The 19,425-nt window shown below is 38.1% G+C and overlaps 2 protein-coding genes across 2 annotated transcripts in view; one reads left to right on the forward strand and one right to left on the reverse strand.

Annotated features, from left to right (window-relative positions):
* On the forward strand, nucleotides 1–3,535 carry LOC122875860 (transmembrane protein 252-like). Its single transcript, XM_044195465.1, has 2 exons — nucleotides 1–1,918; nucleotides 2,731–3,535. Exons 1-2 carry the CDS (start codon nucleotides 1,650–1,652, stop codon nucleotides 2,987–2,989), a joined length of 528 nt encoding a protein of 175 aa, XP_044051400.1. The 5' UTR covers nucleotides 1–1,649; the 3' UTR covers nucleotides 2,990–3,535.
* Nucleotides 3,536–5,173: 1,638 nt separating this feature from the next.
* pgm5 (phosphoglucomutase 5) overlaps nucleotides 5,174–19,425 on the reverse strand; it is a 30,284-nt gene continuing 16,032 nt past the window's right edge. Inside the window, exons 8-11 of the mRNA XM_044195461.1 lie at nucleotides 15,949–16,084; nucleotides 14,909–15,092; nucleotides 9,960–10,097; nucleotides 5,174–6,135 (exon numbers count right to left, since the gene is read on the reverse strand). Of these exons, the coding sequence (XP_044051396.1) occupies nucleotides 6,046–6,135; nucleotides 9,960–10,097; nucleotides 14,909–15,092; nucleotides 15,949–16,084 (548 nt within the window). The 3' untranslated portion in view covers nucleotides 5,174–6,045. The remainder of the gene's footprint in view (nucleotides 6,136–9,959; nucleotides 10,098–14,908; nucleotides 15,093–15,948; nucleotides 16,085–19,425) is intronic.

The raw sequence follows: 19,425 nt of genomic DNA on the forward strand, positions 1-19,425 counted from the left end.
AAATTTTATAAATAAATATAACTACATGAAAGATAACAATAAAGCAGATTAAATCTTTTTAATTTCAAATTGTGTTAAGTTTGCTTGCTTGCGCACCGTCATGCTGTACACACGTGAGCCAACTTCCAGGTTCATGAAAACAGGTTTATGGAAAAATGACCTCATGATTTGCTGTGTCAAATAAAAATGTTGTGCAGTACTGTAACATTTCATCACCACTGACTGTCTCACACTGTGCAGCTGGTTACATGGACATGGATACATCACTTGCTTGAAACCTATTAAAATATTATTACTTTTGTTCTTTATTTAACATTAGAATGAGTCCAGTGTGTGCAGTGGATTAATAATCAATAAAATAACCCAAGATAACCAAGAAAGAATGTTTTGCTGTAAAACATTCAGGAGTTGTTGGTCCATCTGTAATATTGCTTGTTATAGCGCCACTGTCTGGTAATAAATTTGGTCTGAATGCTTGGGTTTGAAATCTATCAATATAATTTAAATATGAATAATTTCCTTCCTGTTTTCATCGTCATAATTTTTTTTAGTATCACAGGTAAACAGTTGTATGTATAAAAACAATAAATAAAGGCAGGCACTTAAAAATAACATAAGAGCCATGGTGCAGGGTTAAATGTGGTCAGATGTAAAATTGAACAGGTGTTTGATCAGCCTCGCATAATATTTACATTCATTTAAAAGACTGTCATGGCATAGATGAAAGGCAATATGTGCAAAGGATGTACTTCACAGATATCACAGCAAACAACAAATATCACATGATTGTGTGTGTATGTTTTTTTACATATATATTTTGTTGCCTACAACACTCAATAATGCAATAATGAATGGAACAAATGTAATTCAATTAAAAAGAAGGTTCTAGCACTGCTGATAAAATTGGATTGCCTTTACTCTTAAGATTATCATATAATAGTTAGTAGCAGTAGCAGTAGTAGTCTTGCATGTATATACCAATATGTATATAATAATAATAATTTTGCACAAAACATCCTTCAGTAGTAGTACATTCAAAGTCATAGTATCTTTATCTTAAGTAAAATGAGCACATTATGTATGTGGTATTATGTTATAACCTACAGCTTTACCTAGCACTGAGAAGTGTAGAAGCATCATCTGCCAAACATATAAAATTCATTCACAAATCTAGAATCACAATTAAGGCCATTTTTGGAGAATATAAACAATATGCTGAGACTTGGAGCCCACACCTGTCTTTTATTAAATTTAGTCTATTGTCATCTTGTTGTCTTATCAATTATCAGCCCTATCTCTCTCATCCTTCTGACCCCAGATTAATACTGTAATAAATAACCGAGGAGGCAGGAACATCCCAGCCACCTCCCCTTATGTCTGAAGAGGCAAAAACATTTTCATTGAATCACACACCTTCAACTGCAGCTACATTTGTTGGTACTTGGTAAGAGGATTTATTTATGTTTAGGCAAGTCTAAAATTGTCCCTGAACAGGTACTAAAGAGATCAAACGACAAGACTCCTTAAATACCTCCTGCCTGATACCAGTGTTATTGAGACTTGTGAAGGTTACCTCTCTCCATCAGAGGACAGGGAAAGGAAGAAAAAGGCACTTGGAAACTCCAGTAAAGAAGCAACAAGTGAGTTAAATGATCATGACTGTGAGGAAGCAGCTGTGGTCCCTGGCCCGTATGTTCCTGCCTGGTGTGGGATTTTTATTGACCTGCACTGGGGCCTACCTGGTGTCCCTACAGACAGACAGGTACACTTGTTTGGTCATCCCTGCCTACATCATGATTGTGATCGGCTTTCTGGCTGCGCTCATCGGAGTCTTCTGGAACATCTGCCACAGCATGAAGAGCAAGATGTATCTGAGAGGAGGACATGAACGGCACATACAGGTCTACACAATTGAAAGGTAAGACCACCTGTGACCACAGATATGCTTTAAAAAGAAAAATCATAATAATAGTGGAAAAACTGCCTATTGATTTGTGTTGAAACACTGAATTACAAAGCACCTAGGCAAGCTTTACAGGGAAAGGAATCAAATTAATAACATGTTTAGAAAATTACCTGGTTTTCTTAAAAAAGAAAAAAAGGCAACACTTAAGCAATATCTTTATGTAATAAGTCTTTTTCACAGCAGACATTTTGACTTGTCACAGTAGGCCTACTAATAACAATTGCGAAGGCTCCATTATATTCAAGTGTCCCAGTAAGACATGACAATGTGACAGTGAGCCAGTATGCACAATGCCAGGACCCTGGAACAGAAGCAGCTAAATGAAATTCAGCCATCATTAGTTTTATTATTTACACCTGTGCTTTTCCTACTGTGACAAGTCAAAATGTCCTCCACGAAAAAGGCCTATTGAATAACCATTGCGAAATGGTTCCTATAAGTATTGAAAAAAAAATCTAATTAATCAATCGAAATTATTCTCCAGATGTGCACTACATTAAAAATGTTAGCTTTTTGTTTTGGCATCAAAAGTCAATACAAATAGAATTTCTCACATACTGTTTGCTTTTCAACTATTAATCTATTTTTAGGAAACGTTATTTATTTGGCCAGGGACAATAGATAAAAATCACCTTTCTAGGCTAGCTCTGGCTCATTTACAGTTCTTTTATCTGTTGAGCAATGAGCATTGTCCCGGTCAAATAAACTACGGAAACTAAACTAACCTAATGCCCTTAATGTATTGTATGTCTTTTTCTCTGCAGACCAAACTTCTTCCCTCCATCATACGAGGAGTCCCAGGGCAGCCAGGAGTGTCCTGATACAGCCCCTGAGTTTGCGGTTTTGGTTGACGGGGTGGATGTGGCGATGAGTCTTGCTCCTCCTCTGTACAGCCAGGACAGCTCGGAGGCTCCAGACTGCACGTGGAGCTGCGAGCAGCCTCCTCGGTACAGTCAGGTAGAGCGTATTCAGCTGGGAGAGGTGTATGCAGAGGAGTGGAGGGGAGCATTGTCTGGACACTGAAGGACGGAACCTTTTCGCCTAACTGGCTGAGAGAAAAGGGAGGAATGAAGATCTTAGATAGACATTACTTCCTGACTGAGCTAAAAGACAAAGCTCCAGAAAAATGGGAGATGCCTCGAAATGTGGTTGGATTGCTCGGCTACCAAATGATGGACCACAGAGACGTGTTGACATCACCTTTGTGCCATCAGTGTACACCCAGTGATCAACCTCTAAACTCTGATGTCTGTGCTGACCCTATGTTAACAGGCCAGAGGTCTTCAAAGAGGTACGGCCTGTTGGGTTAAACTGTGGTTTTCTGTTGATGTTGCTCAAATGGTTTTGTCTCTCAATTCCAAAAGCAAGGATGAGCTGGACGTTTGAATTGCAAAACTGCTTAGTGGTGTGACAAATAACTGAGGACAGTATTAATCCACTTAACTTACTTTTACCAGCACTGTGGCTCCAATTTGTACACTATTAAAATCAAACACTTGTAAACTGTACTGTTTGTATATGATGCTGGTCTAGAATGATTTGTGTTATGGAATAATAATATCAAGTTGCTAAAGCTGTACTGTAATGTTATACTGTAGTGCTTGTGTTCAAAATGCTTCTTTCTCAACATATAGTAGACTTGTTTTGCATTATATATCATGACAATGTCTTTTCACACTCCTCAAGACATTTTAGAATAATACTTGTTCATAAATTAGTCTTTAAAATGAAATCTTACCAGGCAGCCTGACATGATTTCAAAGTAGGTGGAACCAACAATAATAATGAAACTGAATTACACAACATCAAACAAGTTGATGTTAAATAACCATGCAAGTCCCACTGAGGCTGAAAACCTCTTTTGCAAGGGAGACTTGGCCAAGATGGCAGCATACAAAGTTGCAGACAATACAATACAAAATCAGACAACGGATAAAACAATACTAAAAGAGAATACTAACATAGGTCAAAATTAGGATTCATCACTTTAAATTCCTTTTGCAGATTATTCCAAGTGGCTGGAGCAGAAAACATGAAGGCTTTCTTTCCAATCTCTGTCTTATAGGAACAGACAACAGATCTTGAGACCTAAACTAAGGATTGCAAGATGGACTTTGTGAAATAAGTTTGCACATATGTAATGGAAGTCGGCCCAGAATGGCTTTATAAATAAAAATATACCAATGGCTCAGACATATGTACACAGAGCACAATGATGAGTTAGTGGTTTTAATTTGGTTACAAATCTAAATAATTTCCAACTGTATCTGTGGTCCATTGAGTACATTATTATAGTATATTTGTATAGTATGGTCCTTACTAAGGCTGATAATGTCTTTGACTTGTGAGGCAAACAAGTCTTTTCAGTCTGTGCTGAATTTGTACATGTTTACTGCATATGACACCATGAGATGTCCTAACAATCTGTTTTAATGGAGTTATGAGTACTTTCTCAAGCACATGTGACAGCTCAGTTGAAAAGTTCACCACAATAAAGACACAGGTGGAGCAACAATGTTCTGCAACTTTGCAGCTTATTCATTTTCATGCATATTATAAATGAAAAGCGTGACTGTTGGCACGATTTTCATTACCGAGTACTTTAAAGGAATGTATTCATCTAATCGTGCCCCTACCTGTTAGACGTCTTGTCTCTGACACATGAATAATTTCAGCTAAAACCTATAACGTCTTCTTAGCGACAAATTCAAAGGTGACAAACTGGCATTGATCCTCATCCAACCTCAGAAATAACCCGTGACATTATAAAACAGTTGGATGGGGCAATAACCTGTAATGGCTGACAGGTAATGTCTGGGTGACTGAGTGAACACATCCTTGCGGATATCTACTGGCATATCCTCAACTCATAATGACGGCAATCAGTGTGTTTATGAGTTCCTGCTCTTCGTGTCTCATTCAGGCCGTATAAAGATCAACACTCTTCATTTCTTATCTCAACACAACAGCTTCAACACATTTCACACTCACTTCAAAAGCAGGTGCTATGCTCGACAAACAAAAGCCTCCTTTTCCTCAAGGATGTTCAATCACCACATGATATATAGCATCAGCACAACATGGTGCTCTTAATTATGAAGAATCTGTTTAATTAAAATCCCAAAATGCCTAAGGGCAACACATCTCACACTGATGTATTTTTATTTGTCCCCATTAGACCTGTCCGATTCAATTAAAAACAGGAAGTGCTACACACAAAAAAGTTTATTTGGATTTTAAAAAAAAAGAAATTATATATTCAAATATGGTTATATGGCATTCCCAAAGGCATAAACTGACAAATTAAAGAAAAAGCCCAAACAATTCTAAAACTAAAATTTTTTCATTACCTGTGACTTCATTTGCTATTTTGTTATTTTACATTTTGAATACCCTGTCCTTAGGTAGTAAATATGAGTCTGACAACTTCCCACTATTTTACAGAGCAAGATATGCATTAACATTCATTTTCAAACATCAACTCATTGCAATTCAATTCAATGATTTATTAGTTGTGATGTGATGCCTGTTTTATTTTTACACTTAGACAACAGTTCGATTACTTCTGCATGAAATTATTGAAAAAAAAACCCCACTGTGACATATCTGAGAGGACAGGTACAAGCAATATGAAAAGTGAACTCTGCACTGTTATACAAAAACTCTCTTAGGCTCCCTTAGTCAATAAGTCTTGATAAAAGCAAGCCACAAACATCAACAGTCAGACTGCACATTCATAATATGTTTGCTGTTTACATATTTTCCATTAGTTATCCATGGCAATAATTAAATAGCCTCCCTGGTTTAGATACTGAATATTTTAAGTCTTCGATAGCTGGCAGATGATAGTGGTCAATAAACAACTGCGATAACAGTGTGCAACATTAACGTTCTTTTTGAGAGATAAACCGCGGCAGCACCCTCAGCTTAGCCACCGTTTAAACAAAAATGAAAAATGAGAACGAAGCTACAGAGAATGGATTTTTAAAAAAAAAGGCAGATAAGCACAGAAACAAGTATTTTGAAGGTATTTTTTTGTGTGGGCAAGTAGATGCCTGTGTGTGCACGCATATGAGTGCTCATGTGATGACATTAGGGCCACGGCGTCCTGTTCTCTCATGGATGTTGGAGATCTTCAGGGCTATGGCAATGAGAGGACCCAGCACCACCTGCGGTAAGGAACACACCACAAAGCATTTTAGGCAATGATAATTCAACAATGACTGCTGATGCTGTGAATCATGTGGGAAGGAAAGTTTTGGAATTTGGAGGTGCTTTTGAGAACTATATTAAAACCAGGGAGTGTTTCTTTCATGTTCAGAATGTTTCCCCTGTCAGCCTCCTCAGTGTTTCAGCTGTACAGTACATACAGTAAATCTCTCTCAGTCCATAACATATTTTCAAAAATCTTTACTGTTCATGACCCTGCAAACCTGCATCACTATGAGTTCAGCTCAGTTGGTTTTCATAGGAATTCATTTTGGCATCAAAAGTCAGTACAAATAGAATTTCTCACATACTGTTTGTTCATTATACATCCAAAATGTCTTTTCAACTATTAATCTATTTTTAGGATACGTTTTTCATCTGGCCAGGGACAACAGATAAAAATCACCCTTCTAGGCTAGCTCTGGCTCTTTCACAGTTCTTTTATCTGTTGAGCAATGAGCATTGTCTAATGCCCTTAATGTATTGTATGTTTATCGTTTGTCATAGGAAGGATGGTTAGCTTGGAAGGAGTTACTAGCTAGGGAGGGAGAACATTCAGGACACAGCACCCGAAAATAACAATGTTATTTTTTCTGGTATTGTTCTTTTTATGGATTGTCTCTGCTGGGTATTTTTGTACTGCTTCTGTGTATTGTTTGTATTATTTTGCACCTTTGACCACCTTTAATTTCATTTGATTAAATTTTTATAGCAAAAAACACATTCTTTAAAAAAACCATCTGTGTATATTATAAGTCTACCCAGCACAGCTTAATAACGAGACTATGACTATGAGACCATTACTCTTAACACTGAGGTTCTCACACTAAATTACAGTGGTTAATAAGTACATCTTCAAGCACCACAAAACCAAGACTAGGTCGACCTACTCTTTGTTTTGTTGTGCAAGACAGCACAAATATGGTAACTATCATGTGAGTTTGGGGCCTAAAAACACAATGCAGATTAACTGATAGCTAAACAGATTACAGAGCACCTAACCTAGTTTCACTTGTGCTAACCGAGCCCTATGAAAACTGTGTCAACATGGATGTCAAGAGTATTTTACAGAGGCATGAGTCTAGTTTGTCAACCAGTTCTTGCTGTTTGTTAGAGATGATTCATTCATAAAATTTGTACAACAGGAACACTGTGGTGTAATAAAGAAATTTCCTGTGAGGAAGTACTGAGTTGTTTATAAACATGTATAACCTGGTGATATCTGGAAATATTTAACATATGTCTTAAAATAAAATGCACAAAATCTGAAGAATAAATGAAGAAGAAATAATAGGATGTATATACAGCATGTTCAGTATATGAATATATTTGCGCTGCTTATTGTATTGCAAGTGTCACTAACATTGCTCAAGAATTATATGACATGACTCCAGGGTTTGTGTTATGGTGTTATTTTCAACCCTTCAGTGCATAGGGTTGTGTGATGGAATACAATACACACACCCACACACATTATCTAGTATACAGTAAGTATACAAACACAACTACAATGTAAAACTACATGAAACACTGAAAATGAGGATTTTAATATCATGTAGGCTGAATACAAACACACACAGCCTGTGGCTTTGCTGCGGTGTATATAAAAGTATTTGCAACACTTTTGACTTGCCCAGTAAGCATGTTGTCTAATCATGTATGTCATGTCTGATGATTTATGCGTGTCGGGTAAGGGGCAGAATGATTAGGAATTGGAATTTATGATCTAACATTAATGATAGATTGTCCAAGGATTCAGTGTAGGTCACTCAACAGGGACAAGGGAAATGACAGTGTTAAACAAATAACACAGTTTTACTGACTCAAATATAGCAGCTAAAACCATTCAGGTCTGTTTATGTATTATCAGAATCAGAAATACTTTATTGATCCCCGCGGGGAAACTCTTTTGTTACAACAGCTCACTATCACGTCAGTGCACACAGGAATAGAAGTACTAAGCAAAAAAAATATAATACACTATAATAGAGGTAAGATAAATTAAGTACCAAGTGGGTATAAGTATAAAATAAGTGTGAAGTACAAAGTGGGTTTACCAGTTGATGATAATAATACGGTATAAAGTAATAGTGCATGAACTGTCAAGTTAAGTGTAGCTTATTAAGATTATAATGAGTCGGAGGAGTAACACAGCAACTTGCACATCAGTAATAGAAGTATGAATAAATATCAATAAATAGGGAATTTTAAACTGAAAAGAGTATATTGCACCGGAGTATTAACACAGAATATTGCACAATTATTTCAAGTATTGCAGTGATGTTAATGATCAATGTCCAGTTTAATGACTTAGGGTCATATAGACTGACACTTAGAGGGAGGAGTTAAAGAGTTTGATGGCCACAGGCAGGAATGACCCTGTGGCACTCTGTGGTGCTTTTTGGGGGGATGAGTCTTCTGTTCATAGTTATTCATCAATAGGTTAGCTAGGGGGACCTTAATTCTGTGTCCTAGGAAATTTTGTTCCATACCTGATGAATCAATCACTTTTCCTGAGGTTAGAAATTGGGGATCTAATCTTTCTGTGATATCACTTTGATGTTAAATCATTAGGTAGATGACAAATTAGGTAAAGACTGTGCTATCCCATAAGTTTTAAATTCTTGCACCTGAATTAAGTTTAAATTATAGTTTATACCAAATGGTAGTGCTAAAATGCAAACTTTCATGGTCAAGTTAGCATTTTTAATGACTCTGCAAGCTGAAGACAAACTTTGGTTGTCTTTTGACTTGTAGATGTGGGAAAGAATGGCACTGAATGGGGTCATTAATCTTAGTAAAAGCGCACATTTGTTTCTTGAAGTTGTATGGTTAGGTAGCCAAACCTAAATGAGGCTCGAGCCATCATGACTGCAGCTTTACAACCCCTGGGTATGGTTAAAGTACACTACCTATTCCAACATCCATAACCACACAAGAGCATAGTGTTCCTAATCATTCCAAAGTCTACAGGTCAATCAACTTCAGTAGTTTCACATTAAGCTGCATTACACACCATTATTGCATGATTATGAAATGGCAGCTCACCATCACACCATAGGCTGGATTACAGTATTACCACTCCTCTAGCTGCAAATATCACTATTTTTCTCCTTGTTGTTCAATAAAATACAAACCACAGATCAAAATCTAATCAAAAACCACAGATCAAAACTACACCTCAACTCAATTGGCGTCTGGGGTGATGAACACAAAAGAAGTGATGATAAATTCTGTTTTAAAGACATGGGAAAGGAAAAGGCAGCTTTATGCCACACTTATGACCACTGAACTGAAACAACAGAGATGATTGGTTGTGTGTGGGAGTTTTCATTCATGTATTTTTAAAGATTTATTAATAGGGATCTGAAATGTTTCCCATCACCTAAAGGATAGTGTACATGTATTATGTATATTATATGGGATCTATATATTCTACAGAATATATGGAATCTGAAGAGAACCATGTCTCATGGCAATGCTTCTGCTACTGTCTTATATAAGTCAATAAAGATTTGATATTATCAGTTTTATGTTGACTAAACTGGCAGAATACAGCATATAAAAAGATTCATTTTGGATGAGTGAACATTTTAGGTCATATTATTGTGAAAGAGACAGGGCCCGGCTAGACACTTACAAAGAAAACAGATGTGGACATGCTGTATGTGCACACAAACAGAATCTCTGTCTCTTATTCACACACACACACACACACACACACACACACACACACACACACACACACGCACATAATCTCACACACATCACACTCCCTCTGTACCTGAGTCTCTCTGTTGTGTCTCTCAGGGTCTCTCTCGAAGCTCTCGGCGTAAATGCGGATGGTGGCACCCATCCCTCCGCCGCTCCCGCTCATCCGAAACACCAGGCGGGATGCATCATTGAAGACGATCCTTAAACCCTGGAAACATACAAACCAATGTTTTTATTGTCAATTCAACTGTGTATTTTTTTCATTTTACTTTCTCTTTGACAAATGTCCACCACAAATTACCAGAAACGCCCTAAAATTCCATAATTACTGTCACAAACAGCTAAAAAAAAAATAAAGTTTTCAGTTCATAATAATATGCACTGGAGAAAAGCAACTTCTTTGTAGATAACCAACAAAAGTTCGGCATCAATCAGAATCAATTTTAATAATCCCATAAGCACTGCATTAAACTAAATGTTAAATGCAGTCATTCTACATTTAACAAAGAAACCCATGATGATCTTCATCATACAATATAAATCATTTAGTATCAGACTATTAGGTATTAAAAGTTTATCTACTCCAATAATTTAAAAAGGGTACTTAATTATCCATTATTTTCCAATCATATAAATTGGCTATACTGGCAATATAAAACAGGAGAACATGGTTATGAAGTCAGTGAAGAGAAAAATCTTCAGACAGATGATCAGTTCTTAATGAGCAGTAACTGCAAACATCCACTAGATGTCACTATCATTGTGTGTTTTGTTGGGACTGTGTTCAACTAGGTTTCCTTTACAATGTACTACATGCTTGCATCCCCCATAGTACTGTCTATAAGGTTACCTAAGGTCATATCTACTCCAGCACTTAAGTGTTATTCCAAAAGCTTTATGAACTCCAGCCCTGATTAATTTCAAGGATGACACTTGAACTGACTATTTAGTTCAGTAGCTCACAGACATTGTATTTCCAGTTTCCTTAAGATTATGACACCGGAGAACAATTTCACACCAGAGTAAAACATTTGTAAAGGCCTCTACTGTTAACCCTTTGAACTTAACCTCAGCATTTTCAGGAAAAACAGGATATTGCTGCATTGGGGTAACCAACTACAACTCTTGCTGGCTGACATAAGGAAGATAAGACTCTTTGACCAATGGATGTGTGATGACTCTTATCTGTCCTAAATTCCACAGTGCCTATTCCCTTATCCCATTAGAGCAAAAGTCAAGCTCAGGGGAAAAGACAGCAATATGTTTTGAGACTCTGCTGTAATTGTTCAAAGTAGCGCTGTCAAAACATTCACTATTTATAGGAGTAAGAAGTATTATAGGACTTATAGGAGTAAAAAGTCAAGTGGGCACTGCCCCAGTATGACAGTAACCCCATCTCAGACCAATAGCTGTTAACCTCTTCAAATTGTGACTCAACTTCATCGTTTATAGACTGTGGTAATAAATGTAAAGTAACTCTGGATCACTCCCCTTCCTCCTAATCTGACTTTGGAACGGGAGTATAACATGTCAGAGCGCGGGTGAGGAGAGACAGTGATAATAAGAGATGTCCGTCCGCCTGTCTGTCTTTCTTTTTGCGGGTGTGTCAGCTAACAATCTAACAATAGAGTAGCAGTTATCAGGAGGGTGACTAATGCCTGTTAAAAACAATGTCGGCTGTAAAGCTCAGAGGCCATGAGTGGAGCTCATACCAGCCATAGCATGTGTCTGCATGTCTGTCTCTGTCCATCTATCTAGCTAAAAGGCAAAATGCAGTAACTAACGTTACATTTTTGGTCAAAATTTAGTAAAGTCCTGAACTTGACTTTCTGACATGTTTTACTACATTAAAATTATTATGGCATTTAAATGTATAATTTCTGTGAAAACAGCTTTTTAAATTTGCAGTAAATAGATAATTGTGCTAAAAGCATAGACTGTATAAAGCCAAACCTTAGTAACAGCACTCTGGCTGTGTATTTAACTGGCTGTGTAGTTAGTTAGAGAGACAGCCAACCAAGCTAGCTAATGTTACATTGCTAGCAAGAACGCTATAGCCAGCTGCTGAGCTAGCCAGGGCTAGCCTTAGCTAAGGCTAAAACTAAATTTACTTGTCGATTTTTCCCTAGCTGTTATCTGTAAATGAAATATATCAATTTTAATTAACCGGAAGCTTAATAACTCAATTAGTTATTCCACATAACTAAATGAAGCATTCAGTCATGATGGAGAAAAAACCTCAGCTAAACTGCTGCAAAGGTTAGCTAGCTTAGCTGATCTCAGCAACTGCCATGTAAGTTTAGTATAGTCTATGTGATTTGTGGCTAAGTTACCATTTTAATCACATATTTATATTTTTATTTTATATTGATATCAATATGACTACTAATAGTAGACAGACACCTAGCAAAACAGATACATTTCTAAAAGCTATAGACTAAATAATCAAAACAAAGTTTATTTTCTGAACTAGTTTAAATGGACAGGGAAGCTGAAAACCACATTTTGTTACATACTGCATTTTACAAAAGATACCCAAAAACATAGTGCAGTATCTGCATTTAGGTATTATGCAGGCTCCATGTCAATGATTTCAATCTATCAGTCTGAGATATGCAGACAATGCAGAATGAATTCAGTAGTCGACTACAAAAGACTGCCATGCCACTGCTGTGTAAATCCCCCATGCTCTGTCCTGTGTGTTTGTGTGTGTGTGTGTGTGTATGTTTGTGTCCATGTGCCAACTTTTCCCCCCTTCAAACACACTTGCAGTGGAGGGACTGCAAGTGAGACGACAGCTGATATAATTCTGTCCTGGGAGGAATGTGTGCTGTAATAACACACACTGGGGAGACTGAGACTGCTGAGGATTTGCCAGTGAGGCTAAATCACATTTTGGGGTGACTAACTAGCTGTGGAGCTGCTGTAACCAAGGTAACACGGTGGAATAATTCACAGAGGGACAGCAAGACTTTTATTGCTGTTAAGGTACATAAGTGAAGTTGATGGACAAATTGTAGGCAAACACAAGTGGGAACATGGCCATGCAAGTGTATGCATGTGTTCACACTTATGCACAGAGACAACTGGACTGACGGAGAGTAGGCTACACACCAAAATGCACAGTGGGTGTGTGTATGTGGTATTAGGTGGGGCAGAGACTAAGAAGTGTCGACGCCAGGAACGAGTTTCCACACATTTCTGGGCAGAGCAGAGGGAGTCAGCTGGGTAAACTTCACAGAGATTGAGATGGAGGGAGGGAGGGAGAGGACAGGGAGGATACTGACCAAGGGAGTTATCAGTGTGTGTAGGGATATGTGCTGTATGTAACGTGTGTGTATGCATATGTTTATGAGTTGAAATGGAAGATAGACTGTCATGTCCAAACATGGAACCTCTCTAATGAGCAAGACAACATTGAAGCTTAGTGGGTGGTCTAGCTGATGAGTGAGTGCATGTGTATGAAAGAGCACAGAGAAGAAGTTTGTGTGTGTGCATGTTTAAGATGTCTTCGGGCAGACTAGACCCCATGAAAACCCAAGGACCTGACTTGAACCACCCTTTCTGATTCACTTAATTTTCCGGTTGGCTATGACCTAAATTGCTACAGTACAGGTCTTGGGTCAGTGAAAAAAAATCAAAAGGATCTAACAAACAGTCTGATAACATGAGCAACACACACTGCATCTTAAGCCAGATGAATATAACTTCATCATGTTAAAGACTGTGCCTGTTATTTTGTATTTTGGCCATGGAAGTTTTGAATGTACCAGTTAAGAGACAACTATTTATCTAATCAGAGGTTTGTCTGTGTTGGGCTGGGTTTGGAGCTAGCCCCTGATCGTGGTGCACCAAGCCATAATGAGCTCATTACTGCCCCGTGAGGCCGCAGGGTGGAAAACACCTACTGGTACTTGACGGTTGGTGAGAACCGCAGTTGTAGTGGGTGTTCCCCCACCCCCCAACTGCTACAAGGGGCAACAATGAGCCCACTCTACACTTGAAAACAGCCTTCGACAGGCAAATATACATCTGGTTAACTGCCCCACCTCCGTTAAAGAGCAGTGCACAGCCGCTTCCCGGAGCTTTTCCATGGGACCGGAAAGTGAAGGCTTTCAAAGAAATGTTGCAGGTCCCATTTGCTTAGGACCAATCTTACTGAGGTCCATCTTGGATTCAGATACTTCATGATAAAATACAATATGATACAATACAATATTTTGGGAGGGATATAAATTTTTGGACCACTGAAGAAGACTCTAGTGTGTATTAGGGGAAGAGTGGCCTCTTCATTAATGAACCTAATATCATTGTAATTGCAATGAGTGGGAATTAATTGAACAGTATATACATACAGTATATTTCATATTGTATGATACAGTATACAGGACCATGTTCTCTCCTCTTCGTTGAATCTTACCAGGGCCTTTCGTACACCATCTTTGGGCCAAATATGGACCAGAGCCAGGAACATTGGAACAGTGACACATGCTAGAATTACTTTACAATGTTAACCCATGTTTTCAGTTATCAGAGTTATCTGCACTTCATCTGATTTGAGGCATTCATGCTCATGTAGTAGCACGGTATTTAATGGTAACCATCACACACAGGGTGAGAAGGTTCTACCAGGATGAGCAGGTACAGCCAAAATACAGTATGTCACTGTTGTGTACCAAGATGCACATAATACATTTGGGAATCAAACACATATTTATCTTTTTCTTTTCCTCACAAAATTGAATCAGAAATGAAAAAAAATACAAAAATTTCAATCTAGATTTAAGCTCTACCTTAGATATTAGAAAGATAGCAAAATTCCCTATATCAGTAAATTTAAGCAGCTATAATATAACTATTAGGTCTATCTATATGTCAAAGTAATGATGTATTATGATATCCATAATGTACTGTGGAAGAAATACTCCCTTTTCACTATTTTAATTTCATTGCATGTCCTCCTATTTTTTTTTCTTTTCCATGTTCTCTCTTTCCTCTCTCATCCTCCCCCAGACTGACCTGGTTTCGAGCCACTGTTCCGTCCACGGGGTCGATGTACTCAAAGTTGTCGGCCTTCTCCACGCTATACATGTGGTCTCCTACAGCAAACTTCTGGCTGGTGAATGCCTTGTCTGAGATTACTGCCTCCAGATCTCTCATCAGGTAAAAGGCTGTGCGTGGGTCCAGGCCTTCATAGTCAAATCTGACGAACACCAACACACAAACACAGTTCAGTTAGAAACATACACGCCCGCCATACACACACACATACAAAGGCAATGAAACCACGGCTGACGCGAGAGGAAAAGCTTTGTCAGAAATAAACATACATTTTAAAGCTTTGCCTTTTGACACATTATACTTTAACTGCATTAAAGAAATTTTCAAATTTGTTCTCTAATACATTTTCAAATTGGTTTAATGTTTAATTACTGTAATCAACAACAAAAAGTCAGTGGAGCCACTTTATGGTAAAACGGGGGTACTTAAAATGGCCCTAAACTGCAAGAGAGAAGATTTGTCAGGATGATTGGTTCATTTTCCTCAAAATGATGACAGAAGTTTGTGTTTTATGGACTTTTTTGGGTACTGGTCTTTGGCCTGTCCTGTATGTCCTCTCCAGCTACATGTTGTGGGAAATCTATATCCGATTAGGGAAGCCCCTCTGTGGCAACATGAAAAGCTGCAGCAACTGTCAGTGGGAACGTTGACTGCAGTAACTATCTCTGCTTCTCACAGGGGAGAGTTTAAAATAAGAACTAGTGACAACCAGTGATGAGCACTGGAGGAGAAATGGACGTAGGTGAAGGCCTGGGAGACAGATTTGGCTTTGGTAGGGATACAAGGGATTGAGACTTTTGGGAAAAGGGATTTATGACGTCAATCTCAGGGCTTGCAGATTTAAATAAATTCAAGACATAATGATTCAAACAAGGAAAGTGGCTCCACGATTAAAACTAAAATAGACCAATAAAGAGATAAGTGATAGGGAAAAAAAATGACAGCAATCCATTATGAAAGCACAGCTTCATATTCAAAGACATTATTTAACTGATTACCTGCAGAAGTAGTTACGTCCAAACTTGGCCCAGTGTTCTCTGATAATCTGCTCCACACCCTGTTTCCTGGCGGCCATGATGGACAACCACACCAACACCGACCACAAACCATCTTTCTCACGAATGTGGTCTGAACCTGGAGGAGAAAGAAAATACAAAAATACCAGAAATCTTCATAAACCTCTCATACTATATGGAACTGAACTGATGTGATGCGAGATAACATATAACCACAACACTACTCTGCTATGTGCCAAATTTAACTTTGGTGTCGTGCAAGACATCCAAAAATGAAGTTTTAAGGAATTATGAGAAATTCCTTGGGGTTGGCAGCCCATTAGCTTAGCTTAGCACAAAGACTGGAAACAAGAGGAAGCAACTAGCCTGGCTATGTCTCAGTCACTGCTCCTAGCCAATAGTCCAGCATATAACCTCTCATATAACCTCCCGTGAAACAAAAAAAAAAAAGCCAAAATGCGATAGTGAGCTGTAGTGATGCTGGTAGGCGGATATTTTTTATCTTTGGACAGAGCCAGGTTAGCTCTATCTCATCATCTAACTCTCTCAGCAAGATGATGAATACGTGTATTTCCAAAAATGTCAAAGAATGAGCACAAAACTGGAGCTGCAAAGTTTCTTCAGGACCGAAAAGTGTGAAATACTTTCTTTGGCAATTTTACTAATTACTGTAAAGATGGAGGCCTCCAGTAACAGGCGTGGATTTGAACATTTTTGTTCACACAATAATGTACTGATCCACAACTTATAACAAGCAAATGTAAAAAGATAGTTCAATTTAGCTTAGTATTCAACTCTACTGTATGCAAAAGAAGGTCAGAGAGAGTGCTTGGGCTTGGAGACGTACCAAATATCCCCACACAAATAATGTGTCCTGCTCCCCACCCTAAAAACACATACACACAAACAGAGGAGTAGTTTACACCCTTGATCAGTCTCCTTCACTGGGGAGCTATCAGTCTGTTCTCGAAAACAGCTGCACAGTAAAGGTATCTGTTAAGAAGACACTTCGACATTTTAATAAGATTGATTATGTTAGTAATGTTTCCCCAGCAGAGCTTGGAGCAGAAAATGGACTCAACCGTTGGGTATCATTTTAAGTTATATGCACATTTATTTTATGAGAAAAACAAGAAGATATCATTATGTCTGTTTTATAGCATACACAATTCTTTGCTTTTGTTTTCGCCAACAAAAACTGGAAATAAGAAGTGTACTTCCTAGCACTGTGTCCGGCACTAGCAGTATTCAGCTGTTAGGAAACTGACAGTTGTCATTATTTAATCCCCATCTCACTGTCTGTCATTCTTTTGTCTCGCTCTCTAATACAGAAAGAGACACAGGGGTCACCTAGTAGAAAGTACAAATCTAATTATTCTACTATACCAAAGCACAACCAGACCATTTCCACAGATTCTCTTTTCAGCTCAACTCTGCCACTCTAATCTGTTATCGCTGTTCTAAAAAAGTCACAACAAGACTTTAATGGTATGATGATGCAAGTCAATGCTATAGATATCCCAAAGTTTTTGGAGAGAGTGATTTTGACTATTTTTGACTCAGTGTGGGGAAGAAACATAAGCAGAAAATACCTCTCACGTAATTAGTTTTTTTATATGTTGCTAGCTACTGTTTTTTTTTCTTCCAGATGCTGTATTTTGAGTGCAATGACTTTTAAAATCTGAAGCTGCCATTATCGATTTGCAAACCAGAAGAATAAATCAAACGATAACAAACCCACAAAATCTGCACAGCAAAGTTTGACAGAACTGGTAAAATTAACACTTGCTATAGTTCATGCTGTGTGTGTCTGAGTAAGTGTATGAGAGTTAGTAAAGAGCAGGAGTGGTGTACAGCTCTGATGATTTACTACTCAGGGCTCTCTCTGAGCTTTTGGCCTTACATGGGTAGACAACGAGTAAGCTCCCATAGTCCTCTGTACTCTCTGTGTCTCTACTTCTTCCATTTCTCTCCTCCTCGTCAATACTCTTTTTCCTACACGCTTCTCTTCTCTCCTGTTCACACCCACTAACAATTCGCTTCTCACTTAGAGCTGTTTCTTCCTTGTACCCTCTGTTTTAAAAGTTAGATATCATTTCCAGTTAAGAGAATGAGTCGAGGAGAGGAGAAAAACCAAAGAAAATGTGAAAAAAGACAGATAGACTGAAATTAAATTAGGTCAAAGCTGTAAAAAAAGGCAGTGTGGAAAGGTAGATGTAGAGGGAGGGCAAGAACGAATGTGTGTGTATGTGTGTGTATTATTTGTGCATGCACTTTGCTTATATTTTCTGACCGTGCACGTGTATGTGTGTGCCTGTGTTTGCGTTCTTAGAAAACATTGCCACTGGAGGCCTGTCTGCATGTTGCAGTGATTCAGAGAGAACCCCATCTCCTTTTATAGCAGAAGAATGGAGATTATTTACACATGCAGTCAGGGTCACGGCCCTCACATCTATTACATGTCTTTGACTGGAGCTACAGGCAGTCGGGATGCACGGCTTACAACTCGAGTTGTGGAAGAGAAGGGAATAGGGAAATTGTGAGAAAATGTTTCACCTTAAAAAGGGAAATGCTGATTTCATAAACACTTGGATGTTATTTTTGTAGTTTCAGTCATCATTCCTATCAGTAATAATAACATTGAACACTGCATGTTAATTGCTGAGATCTGGGAAAGTGGCAACATTGCTAAAAAGAAGTCAGACAGGGCAAGAAACACAAACGGTCAGACAATGATACAGGTTTTAAACAAACCCCCAGGTTAGTCAAACTTATTTTGAGGGTAAAACAAACTGTTTGTTGTCCATCACAGTTTACAGGACGACTTCCTGAGGGAGGGTGTCATATGCTGTACAGAATGTATAGCTTTTGAGGCTGATTTGTGATTTTAGGCTATATAAATAAAATTACTTGACTTGGCTTGACTGTAGTTGTGCATGCATATGGTTTTGCTGTGCAATGAGGGATTATTACCAACATTTGTAAAGTGATTGAGAAAACTTGGCTAAACTGTTTGCTTCTTTAAGCTGTGATCAGACAGAAATTAGCACTGGGTAAAAAACACAACCCCTCATTCATTTCAATGAGACTGCATTGTCACAGCAGGCGTGCTAACACAAAGGGCTCTGGCAAAAAAATTCAGTCTTCCAGCAAAAAGTTGAATCTGGCACAACTTTTGCTGCAACGCAATACAACGTCATCAGGCAATGCATCGCATTGTGCAAGCCCACATTCCTGAAGGATATAATGATTTCCACCTTAATAACATTCCAGAGTTGTAAAATCCTGTCTATTTTCAAACTGATGTACAGATCTCTGAAATTACTTTTACTGGTTAGTACAATGTTATCATAACCAATATTAATGGCCAAAACTACAAAAATAAGACCCAAGTTGTAATAAACTGCAATTTCCCTTTAATTTTGAGTGAAGGTTGATTGGACACACTTGCTGTGTGAG

Source organism: Siniperca chuatsi, linkage group LG5, assembly GCF_020085105.1.
Source record: "Siniperca chuatsi isolate FFG_IHB_CAS linkage group LG5, ASM2008510v1, whole genome shotgun sequence".
Taxonomy (NCBI): Eukaryota; Metazoa; Chordata; class Actinopteri; order Centrarchiformes; family Sinipercidae; genus Siniperca; species Siniperca chuatsi.

Coding starts and splice junctions, on each gene's coding strand:
- LOC122875860 (XM_044195465.1), top strand. CDS start 1,650: ATGATCATGACTGTGAGGAAGCAGCTGTGGTCCCTGGCCCGTATGTTC. Junction 1,919..2,730: donor CAGGTCTACACAATTGAAAG/GTAAGACCACCT, acceptor TTTTCTCTGCAG/ACCAAACTTCTTCCCTCCAT.